Here is a 12300-nt window from a genome sequence, read left to right as displayed (position 1 = left end):
AGAGAAAGCCTGGAGGTGGCATAAAAAGGCTCAATAATGCCCTGTTTTACCAGGTCTTAAATCTGTTTTTCCCAGTGTTCATTAACATTAGGAGGTACATCCTGAAATGTGTGCTGCAAAGAAGGTGGTCGCTTGTAATTTAGATAAGATTGTAGCCCTGGATGTTACCTAGTTATCACGGAAAACATATTTAAGATTGCCATACCAGGACTGAACATTATGATATTCTACTAATGAAACATGCACCTTCTCTCAAAGTCTAAGAATCATTTTATAGACTACTTCATGTCACCAGAAAAAACACAGAGTGCCTTCATGGCCAAGTAAACTTTCCAATGAATGCGGTGATCTCTAAAGAGGGATCCCGCCTAAAGAACCATATCATATACATTTAGCTTCCTTCAAACACCACGATTGTAACATCATGAGAAAGGTAAACGTTATGTTTTTAGATGCTTTTGTACTTTGACAGAAAAGGCAGTAATTCTTGCACCATAGTCTTCTAGGAATTCAATTGCTTAGCCATCTACTAGTACTCCACTGCGTGGGTCTTTGCATCTGTTATTCATTTCAACAGCACAGCTGCTTGCCACATCAACGACTAAGATCAATTCATCCATCTTTTGTTCAATGTTACCAACAGTACTTTGTCTACAGCTACAACACAATATGCTTCGACTTTTCTCGCTCTACAAAGTTTACTGAAGGGTATAGATTAGCTATACCTGGGACAAACCAGCATAATTGAAGGATGATTACGGAAATTATCTACATGAGAAGATCCACAATTGTAAGAAAAACGGGACTTGAAGGTTTGTTGATCAATACTCTCGGTTTAATTAGCCTTTTAGATCTAAAGCTCGTGGGACAATGGCTTAGTGAACATATGTGGCAGCCATTGGATTGAGCAGTGTGGTGCAAAGGAGTGAATTGCTGACACTCTAGTACGAATTATGACTAGAAGCACTGTAGTTGTCAGAATTTTCCATGCTATGAGCGGTTTCCAAGGCTTAAGCTAGTGTGGGATTTTCGCACGTTAGAATATGTTATTGCATACTGGGAGTAACATCCAGCTACCACCTGGTCCCTGATAAGTTGTGAAGTAAACTCTTTAAATTCACATTCGTTCTTCGATACGTTTAAGGCTGTAACAAACGATTCAACAGGCTCATTGGTGGCCGCTGCTCTCGTAAAAAAATTATAACTGTAAGACAAGATTCTTTTGCCCCTCAAAATGCTTCTCAAATTGTTTTGTTTTGTCTTTAAATCACTTAAATCCTCCCCTGCTGGTGCTACTGAAGGAGAGAGATGGTAAAAACATTATGCCACTCATTCTAAATGATGTTAAACATTTTTTTTTAACTGAGCTGTATCTTTGACTATAAACTGCTCCTAAGTATCCACTAAACATTCTAATATAAGTAAAGTCATGTAAGCTACTGCCCCCCCCCCCCCACAGACTATTACTGAGCTAAAGCTACACTTACAACCCACACAATACAATGTGCAGGACATGATATAAGAGAAAGTGACTGAGCAGAAAGTGATATTGGCTGATTCTTAAACCTAACCTGCTTGGGTTATCTTCCATATCATAAAAAACTGTGATAACAGGTGTGCAATCAAAAAGCTAAATATTGTGCCCATCCACAGCAATTTTTTCGATTTTCAATCAGCACATAAAATGCAAAAACAAAAATGATTTTGTTAAAACACACAAACCACACACATCTTTATGGATTTGATAGAAATTTGTTATTCATTTTTACAGTTCTTGGCAGAAGCTTGGCAATGCGCTTCATGCTTTGTGCACGATATAAACATACTCTTCAGATCTTCACACTGTACACTTTTTTAAAGTCAGAGAATATTATACCAGCAAAAGGCTATGAATTTACAAATTATTATTTGTAAACAATAATACACTAGTTGGGCATGGGCGTCAACCCACACATTTGAAATTCTTGACAAGTACAAGATAGTAGCTTGGGAACAAATATAGAAGGAATTTTATAACAAAGCACTTTTCATGTAATTTAGTACACAAAGACTTTGATTGAAAAGAGTCTGTAGGTGGGTCCACGTGGTCTCTAATTGAGAAGACAGTTTGGAAAGTTCATCTAAAAGCGTTTGTTCTGACGAAATGGTCCTCAAATGCAACTGAAAAAAAAAAACAGAATGTCAAATATATACAATTCTTTATTGCTGTATATTAATTACATTCACATTTAACTACAACTTGAAATTGTACCTTTCGTTTTTTTATATAGAGCAATAGGCAGTAATACAGGACTCACAAACGTGAAAAATGGGGTAGTCCAGGTTTTCATACCTCATTGTGGTCTCACTCGAAAGGAAGCAACTCAACGGACCTAAGACGTCTCAAGGATTTGCGGTAAAATGCTGCAGTGTGGAATATACTGTAGAGGTGTAATAACAGAACACAGGATATTCTAACAAGTTGCACAGCCTCGGAGTCAGGCCGCCATGGTAAGTCATCACCGAAAGAATGATTCACCAGTACAAGTATGGCAGTTACGTGTCTGGCCCATATAGGCATATCAGCAGCATATTTCAAGAGGACTAGCAGTGGGAAAGAATCTGATAATTTGGTAATTTCAGCTGCTTGTTTTCAGTTGTTTGGAATATCAGGACAGTAACAGGCAAGGTAAATAAAATAGGCCTGGGGCAGGTACATTTGTGGTAGGTAGAACTAAGGGCAGAGTTAAAGATGTTGAACAGTTTCGAGCTGTAGTATATTCAAGATAAAGATTTTAAATGCAGAAGATTATGAATGTAATATAAGTATCTGTGTTTAGATTTAATAATCTAGCAAATTTCCAATACTCAATTTTTTTGTTTGAATCATTTTATTTAAAAAAAGTTTTTATTTTTCATGTTGCCAAGTACACATTTCACTAATTATTCAAGTGCTGATTCGCATGATACAAAGTGATATGAACATGAAAACAAGCAGGGCAATGCACTGGTCACGAAGTGTAAACTGTACATGTATATTGTAGTAGTAAGCGAGCGTTGTTGAACACCTAAGAGACAATACATACATGCATGGAATACAAAGTGAAAACATCTGTTGAATGGGTACAGAGGTATGCCCCCAGCTAGTCAGTAGCAGGACTGTTCCTTAAATAAGTCATCAGATAGATTACTTTACACAGATTCATACTTTTGCAACCGTTAAACAATAAGAACTCTAATTCAAGAACACAGCCGACCACGCAGATGTATAACCTAAGATTGCTCTATCCACCCTCCATGAGTGACCAGTGCTATGCGGGATATTTGCACCAAGATCTTCGGGGAATGGATATAGGTGGGGGGAGGTGGGGACCCAATAATGAAGAAAACAAAAAGGTTGTAGTACACACCTGTAGCCTACCGGATTTAGGCTCCTGCTACAGTGTCAGTGGTGAATGACGATTTGTCTGATTCCGCAACGTAGATTTTTGGTGGATATTTTAAAAGAGGCAACATTTCGTCATGCTAAAACTGCACTACTCTTTTTACAAAAGAGCAAATGATATTCGCACTTTATGCTCTGTTATGAATTTTTTTAAAGTAGCAGTAAGATTAAGAAATACAAGAGGTTAAGAAATGATGTATATAACACCATGTTTTTTATAACTGTACACATTTTGTCTTTAATATAGTTCGGAAATGTAAATTTAATTAATTTTTTCAAATTTATTTTTATGATGGTTTTTAATCATCGAAATAAAGATTTACTGAACTGATTTGTCTGGACAGGTAGTTTGTAAGGTAGTTAATATGGTGTCTGAGTAACTGGCAATAGGATATTTTTGCAAGCAAAGCCTGTCTTCTCTATGCAGGCCATGCTTTCGGCTTGTGCCCAAGTAACCATAGAGCGTTTCCAGGCCACAAACTGTGGGGGCGTGGGGAATTTACAACTTCGAGTAATAAGCCGCTTGGCCACTATAAGTCTTAGGTCAAGGAAGCAGGAGGTCACCCTGTGCTTCCTATGAGTGCAGTACAGTCCAGTCCCAGAAGACAGCTCTCCCTTCTGATTAGTTATGGGCGTTCAGTGCTTCCAGCACTCATCAATAATATGAAGATCCAAATTAGTACCCCATGCCCTGCAGATTAGATGTATTGTAGTGGTACAGTCTGTTAATGACTGTAGAATCTTGTTACCCAACCACAGGCTGTAGTTGTGCGTATAACGCTTGTTAAAGGGATGAATTTTAAGGGTAACATGTTGAATGTAGAGTAAGAAGAGCACAATGCATATTTTAGCCTATAATAAATGCAGCCATCTAGGGGTGAAGAGAACTAGTCGCCCTAACATAGTCTGAAATTTGGTATGTAAATAGATACCCAACTTGGATCAGCTCTCTGCTGCTTAGAATTTACCCTACTAGTTTAGCCCTAGATATGGGAAAAGTTGGACTGTCTAAGAGTGGCACAACAGGTGAACATAGGTCTCTTGTCTAATCTTTTTACAGGCTTCTTATCACCTCCAAGCCGTAAAGTGACTCTCTGCATTCGATAAGTGGATTTGATAGATATTTGGATGCTATCTTATGTAGAGTATAGTACCTCCTTCAATTTGATATTTTCTATCAAGTGCGGCTGAAGCTGATGCTCATTGTTTGACCAGGCAGCAAAATGGATTGCGCTACCAAATAGTACCTCTCCAGGTCTGAGATAGACAAGATATCTTAATCCCAACTTAACTCAAGGCTTCACCCTGGCAAGACTACGAATAATAAACAAAATATCCAAAAAAGACTTACCATGTGATATAACAAGAAACAATTTACTTAACACCTTTAACAATTATTTTGCAGCTAAATTCACGTGCTGTGCATTATTCTGCTAACTAGTGGTTGGGACCAGATTATTCCCCATTTTGTTTGTGGGGGATCAGCCACAGAAGTTGTGTCATCCCCCTAGTTCATCAAGTGTAAGCCTACAATGCCCCATTATGTGGCCCCCATTACAGATTTTCTGTTATAAAATACACATTCCTCAGAAGAATAAATCTGGATTCTCTTTTTGCAGGCTCCCTTCCTTTACCAGGGAGGCGGGAAAGTGGTCTCAAAGCTGCAACACAACTGTTACATTTAAATAACTTTCTTTTGCAGCATGTATCTATTCTCGATGAAAACGTTGTGCATGTACAGGCTTTATTGAGGTGAGCAAGTAGTGTGCTTAGTATGGGAGGTTGCAAACAGGTGCTTTAATACGTCTCTCTTCTGACTCCTCCTTTGATTGTACATCGACAAAATACAGCACAATAATGCTTGCAGAATGTGAGTAGATGACCAAGTTGCTGCCTTCAGAAGTCATTAATTAAGATGTTGCTAAAAAGGCCAGGGATGCCCCTTTTTCCCTGGCGGAGCATGACCGTCTTTGCTTTAGGCTTCCCCCTGCCTTTTTACAGAATATTTGAATGGACTGCACTACCCACCTTGCTATTTTCCTTTTTGATGATGGTAACTCCCTGGTTTGAGCTTATTGAGCCACAAAGTACTGTTTGGTTTTTCTCAGCGATTGTTTTGTACTCTAGTACATAATAGTTGTTGTCACATCAAGGGTGTGGAATACATTTTCTGTCTGTGCTGCTGGACTTTGAAAATAGACTGGAATTTGTGAAGTCAGATTAACACAGAAGTCAGAGACCACATTAGGAAAAAACTGAGAGTTTGTTCTAATAATAACTTTGTCATTGTGCATCTGAAGATAGTACCCTTGAATAGTTAGTGTCTGCAGTTCCCTAAACCTTAGCGAGCTTAATACAATGAGGAATGTTCTTTTTAGTTTTAAAGCCAACAAAGTGGCAGCTTTGCTAAAGCTGCACACTCCAACAAAGTACATTAATTTTGACTTGAGATATTAATCGGAGCTAATGTAACAGGTTTTTTGATACCTTGGCGTACCCACATTGGTCATAATGTTCCAGAGCTAGCACAGCTGAGGAGTTCAGCACATAACCCTGCACTCGTCAATAGGGCAAACAAGTCTTTCCACAGTTAAATTGGTCGTTTCATGTATTTTATTCCAAGGACACGTAAATTACATGTCCTGCCTGTGTCGTATGTTGCACTCTGCATTAGGGCTCAGTATTCCTGCCAGAGGGATGAGTCCAGGGAAAGGTGTGGCTTTGCCATTGCTTTCAATGGTAAAGCTGGGCTAGCAGTGCATGACTGCTCTACCAGTCTGAAGTGGCAAACTGGTGGACTTCGTGGGTGGCACAATCAGTGCTTCAAGCCCCTGGCGTACCCCTCTAACTTACATTTCCTGGGTACCATTTACTAGGGACTTACAGGTAAGTTAGCCATTTCCAATTGAGTATAGCCAATTAGACATTCACTTTTAGGGTCAGGGCACTGGCACCGAGGTCTGGTTAGCACACCTCAGTGAACTCTGAGTTGAAAAACCAAAAGCATCAGTCGGCAAACTGGGGGGGGGGGGGGGGGGGGGGGGTGTCGGGGGGGAGGGACCATACAAAAAAGAGGCATTTCCAGTCTCCAACCCCTTTTCATCCTGTCTATTCTGTTCTGTATGCATCTCTGTATCATGATGATGAAGATCCTCATCTAAGGAAAATTATTTAGGGTGTTCCCTTGGGTCGAGAGCTGATGGAGCTAACTCATCTTCCTGTTGTGGCACTACAAATCTTCCCTGGGTTAGTTTGTTTTAATGGGGGTCTTGAGGCGGTGTTTAAATTGCCTTTTTTGTAATAGTGATGCTATTTTTTGATTTGAGGCTTTATTTTTTCTTGTCAACCTCAATCGCCGTCTCATTCTGCTTGGAGCAGTGTGCAAGAGTGTTCGTGGAGAAATTAAATCCCCTTCTTTCTGAGGTACTTTGTGAAATGTGGACCTTTGTCTGCTCTGGTGCCTGCCAACTTCAACTCAGAGGGTTCCTTGGCTTTTGAATTCAACTTGGCTATCAAATGTACTGGCGCTGATGGTTGTTTGCCTGTCTTTGAGTTTAACTGTCTCAGCACGGAAGAGCTGCGAGTGAGGGATTGTGGGTGACAAGTTTTTCCACCACTGTGCACAGGAGTTCTTCAATTTTGGGGTCTAATAGTGTCCAGTGATTTGTATTAGACCTAGCTGCTCCACGTGAGCCAGTGTCTCTAGCCCCTTCCGCTTTGTCTGGGCATCCAAGGTCTTTTATTAAGTACTGTTTTGCTTAATCTATGGCATAATGTGCTGTGAGCAGTTTTCCCTCACTGGTCAAGAAAGCCTCACCCGCTTTACAACTTCTGATTTATAGACCTTATTTGAGCACTTTTATGAAAGCTTGTGCTGGCACTTTGGTGAAACCTAAATTGACTTTTTTTTCCACCTTACCTAGTGTGGAAAAACGGATGCGACACTGGGTTTAGGACCGCTCCCCCAGCAGTCAAAGCCTAGACCGAAAAACATGTCTCCAGTATTTGACAATGTGTTGATGAAGTGGTGCTGCCGTTGTACTGTTGAATAAACGCCACCAGCTTTTCTAATCTAAAATGGTGTTGCCATGCTGGAGCATTGTGAACTTATGCTGGGAGGGTGTAGTCGACATGATTCGTACCCTGGGTTACAAAAAAATAGGCAATCTTCCGGACCCAACCAGTAAATGACACAATAATGCAAACATGTTAATCTAGAATTGATCCACAAAGAAAAACATTAGCAAAAATAATAAAAGTCACAGTAGTATTACCATTTTGATAATGGCTGTAACTGAAGTAGGCTATCCCAGCATGCTATTTGCGTTGAGGACTTCGCTGGATGGGCCATAGTTCTTCTGCATGGACTATGTCTCTTTATACTAATATGCTCACTGTAGTCGTACCTGCACCAGAGCAAGCAATATTCCAGTTAGACCTGATTCAAGCACACTATAAGGGGCAAAACTTAAGATTTATCCCAGACTAATGAATTCCTGCATGTGAGCCAAACTAATTAACTTCCTCATCACAACTTAAGGTTAATATTTGAGTTTTTAATAAATTGCATAATATCAGAATACAATAATATAAAAATCCTCCTCCCTGGGAATGGAAGTTCAGCGAAACAATGACGCTCCGTCATCTCGCATGCCAATGGCCCATATATATATATATATATATAATATATATATATATATATATATATATATATATATATATATATATATATATATTAAAGAAACCAATGACAGGCGATAGCTCTGATGAATTCCTTTACTAACCATGAAGCATGGTGAGGTGCAACCATTTACTTTTACAATGCCTGATTGTCTGGCACGCAAAAGCTTGATTAGAGATAAAAAATATTGTCCTATACCCACTCTCTTTAATACTGTAGTATGGTGGGGCCATTTCAGGGAATCAAAGAACTTTTCAGCATCCATTAGTACTGACGCTGCCTTTTAGTTACATCTGGTGAATATAGCAAAAACGGTGATAGATTATAATGTAGATATAACTGGTATGAATTTGGCTTGATCTGGGAGTTCCAATTGATCCATCACAAGAGAAGTCCGACACATTTTGCGATCAAGATTTAGAACAAAAATACAGTGGTAAGAACAATAGTTTTACATCTTTTGTTGGACTTTATAGCACTGCAAACCTAGCTAATCTAGTCATTGTGGGTAGGTTGCACGTTTCAACAGATTCTTGACAGACAGCTAGTAAATGGAGTGCCAGTAGTTCTTGATTTCTTGATAGAACTCTTTGGTCAGATCTTCAAAGCCTGGGGCATTTCCATTTGCCAAGGAGTCAATTTCAGAATTTATTTTAAGTCAAGTCAATGGCTCAGTCAGTGGAGTCCGGATGGTCTTGTCTATTCCAGTCAGTGCTATCTCTTCGAGATATGCCTGTAACCCCTGGGTAGGAGTGGATGATCTGCTGGTATAGAGTTTGATATAGAAGTCAAGAAAGGTTCATAAGATCCAATCCATGGTGGTGGCTATAAAGCCATCTGATTTATAGTGCAATAATGGGCACGCAAGTCCCATGGCACAGTTAGTTCAGTGAAGCGTAAGGTGCTTATTATATGGGATATTATATTTGACGGATGTTGCTTTCTTTCCATAAATATATTTGTCTTCCTTTCCTTTTTAGTTTGTTTATTTATCTTTGTACATTAGCATCTCTCCTTCACAGGGGAGGGGAAGTTGCAGGTGATTCTAGAAGAGCAAAGCTTGAAAAGAAAGGTTACTTATTCGTAGTTCTGGTTCTGCATTGTTGGAATCTTCATTAAAGTCATACATTTTGGAATAATTCCCCACTGTAAGCATGGATAAATCCATACATGTCCAAATACTAGTATGTACAGGGTGGCAATAGCCATATGTTCATAAGGAGTGGAGCACTCTTCAGATGCTTATGTTAGAATTTGGTTACTGGTTGACTAGGGGGTGAGTCATGGTCAAGAAGCAATCACAATCCTAGTCAGGGTAAGGCACAAGCAACCCTACATAAACTTGTGCTCAACCCCCTTGTAGCTTGGCACAGAGCACTCCGGCTTAACTTCAAGGCAATGTGTAAAGTATTTTTGCAACACTTCCAACAGTATAACAATGAAAACACCACACAAAAAGGTCCCCACAACAGGTTATGAAAATAAAGCTCAAGTTAATAAATAAAACAAGACTGAAATGACAAAAATCCAATCAATAGAACCAGAGTTATGAATTTCTAAAGAATATTAGAACCTAAAAGTATAAAGCAGAGACTGTGCTGGACTGAGTACAAATCAAACATTTGGGCCGACTCCGCTGGTCAGATACAGTACCCGATAAGTCCAGCTAAAGATTTACCTTCTCAAGTTTTATGCTAAGAGTCCGGTTTCTGTTTGAGAGGGACGCGGGAGCAAAGAGTGCGTCCCAGATGGTGATCGGTGTGGCGCAAAGAGCAGGCCGGGTGTTGCAGATGTGTGGGCTGGTGGTTCACGGTCCTCTGCGGGCGATCAATGCTGGCTGTGCGAAGAGATGGGTTTGCTTGTGGTGACTTGCACTGAATTTCGGTGCAAATAGGCCTGCTCGCAATTGCCAAGAGACTGTGAGCCACCCCAAGGGTCCAGGACCTGAGAGGCACAGCTTGGTGGTCAGGAACCCGCACAGGGTCAGGAACCCGCACAGAAAGGTCCAGGAGCTGTTGGGGAGCCTTTTATGTCCCTAAGGCTCAGATCAAGAGGCAAGCACACTAGCCCTTTGAGTCACTTTAGGATACCGGGTTCAAGGTGAGGTTGCATGTCCAGTTCTTCTTCCCAAGTCAAGAAGGCAGCAGGACAGTACAAACGTGCAGCAGTTCCTTCAGAGTAGCAGTCCAGCAGATGGATGGTCCTTGTAGCAGCACAGCAGTCCTTCCTGGTAGAGCCATTACAGGTCCAGAAGTGTACTGAAGATTTTAAGCATCTGAGGTCCAGTATTTATACACAGGTGTGCCTTTAAAGTGAGGAATAAGCTTCTAGAGTGTTGTGTAGCATTTTAGGATCCAAGCGTAATTTACCGATTCATGCCCTTATATAGGTATAATTCACATTGCCCTTCGTAAGACATAGAAATTATACCCATGTTTCGACATAACCCATCCAGTCCATATATGGGCATGCCTACTTCCACTAGTTCCAAAAAGCCACAACGATTTCTTGGAAAACTCTGCTTCAGCAGTCAGGGACATCCCCTTACTTGAATATTGATTTGTTCTTGAAATCATGGTGTTTTTAAAGAACTACTAATTCCCTTGGGGTTCTTTGGTGACGTAATTATGTCCGACTTTACGTCAAACTAGGCACCTTCAAGGTGTAAATATGACTACACTTGCCCTAGCAAACACACAGTAGTTCGGAGCAGCTCGACTATCTACTTGCCCGACGCAGCTCGCTACAGCAAGTGCCGAAGGAAGCCGGCCCTCCAGCTGACGCACTGACAGAGAAGCTGTCCTTTCTCCCGCTGAGAATCCAGCTCCAGTGTTTCCAAGCTCCCCTCGCGGGGTGTTGGGAAATCGAGTCCTGAGACAGAGATACCAAACCTCCTTTATTCTAAAACCAAGGCACAGAGCTGGTTAGACCCTAAGCGAAATGTTGGTTAGATTCTTGGCAAAGAAAAACGAAACCTATGCTACACCTCCCTTACTTCTTCCCTCGACTTAGGTTAGGTATATTGGGGTACGCGTATTTTAGAAACACCAGTTGAGTACTTTTTAGCCTTTGTTATTTATGTATGTATTTATCTATGGTTTAGAAACCCTACAATGCTTTTACAGTATTATTTTATAATACTCTTCTTACTGGACGCATTATACTTTGCATTATACTTTGCAACCAGTATTACAATTGTAGCAGTTCATTTTACGTGCTTGAGAAAGAAAACTGTTCAATAAACCCTTTTATTGAAAACGCCTGTCTCTCTATTCCTCTGCACCTCTGAAGAAACGAAGCATGCAAGATTGACTAAGTGAAATATCTATCTATTGTTTCCACGACTCTGAAGATCAGTTTTATTCTTGGGGAAACAGAGTTGTCATGTTTATGCGGTTGTCAGAAACTAATCCCTTCTTGTTTATTCGAGAAAGTTTCTAGTGACCTCTGAGATAGCTGGCACACACAATTAAGTCTAATATTTTTGATAGAGACCTAGTAGACCCAAGTCCTACGTCAAATCTATAGGATATGTTATTCCAATGCGCAGAGCCTATTGGGTATAAAGGAACTACACTACAAGAGGTTTGCCTTTTAAGTGCCCAGGCATACTGCCATCCCTGCCCTGGACTAACCAAAGAGGGTATGCAGCCCTTTGTGTTGAGGCAGGACACAGCCTATTCCAGTGTAAGTGGCTGTGCAGAGCACCTCCCTCCCATCCAGCCAGTGATGGCCCACCCACGCTCACCTAAGCTCTCTATAGTATGTGTCTGTCTAGACGGAATACACATAGCTCAACTGTCAGCTAAACCCAGTCACATGACCAGAGACAGGCTACAGGCACTAAATTGCCAAGGCAGGGAAATCCCAACTTTCTACAAGTGGCATTTTCAGAATTGCAATTTGAAATTGGACTTCACCATAAGTTATTTTTAAATTGTGATTCTAGAGACACCAAACATGAACTGATCATCTCTTCAAATTTGGAAATGACACTTATAAAATTGAATAAGGCAACTCAAATGTTATACTGTGTGAGAGATATGCCTGCAGTAGTGAAAAACAAATGTAAGAGTCTTTCAAAACCTGGACAAAACTTAAAAGTACATGTCCTACTTTTTTAAATACATTACACGCTGCCCTCTGGGCTGTCCAGGGTTAACCCTAAGGGTGACCTGTATGTATTAAAAATGAA

At 40.4% G+C, this 12300-nt stretch overlaps 1 protein-coding gene across 1 annotated transcript in view; it reads right to left on the bottom strand.

Annotated features, from left to right (window-relative positions):
- Positions 1–1732: 1732 nt before the first annotated feature.
- WDR36 (WD repeat domain 36) overlaps positions 1733–12300 on the bottom strand; it is a 443575-nt gene continuing 433007 nt past the window's right edge. Inside the window, exon 24 of the mRNA XM_086963545.1 lies at positions 1733–2160. Coding sequence (XP_086819671.1) covers positions 2011–2160 — 150 coding nt within the window. The 3' untranslated portion in view covers positions 1733–2010. The remainder of the gene's footprint in view (positions 2161–12300) is intronic.

This window comes from Lissotriton vulgaris, chromosome 3_1 (assembly GCF_964263255.1).
Source record: "Lissotriton vulgaris chromosome 3_1, aLisVul1.2, whole genome shotgun sequence".
Classification (NCBI taxonomy): domain Eukaryota; kingdom Metazoa; phylum Chordata; class Amphibia; order Caudata; family Salamandridae; genus Lissotriton; species Lissotriton vulgaris.
The sequence above is the reverse complement of the archived record's forward strand: the minus strand, read 5'-3'. Positions and strand labels throughout refer to the sequence as shown.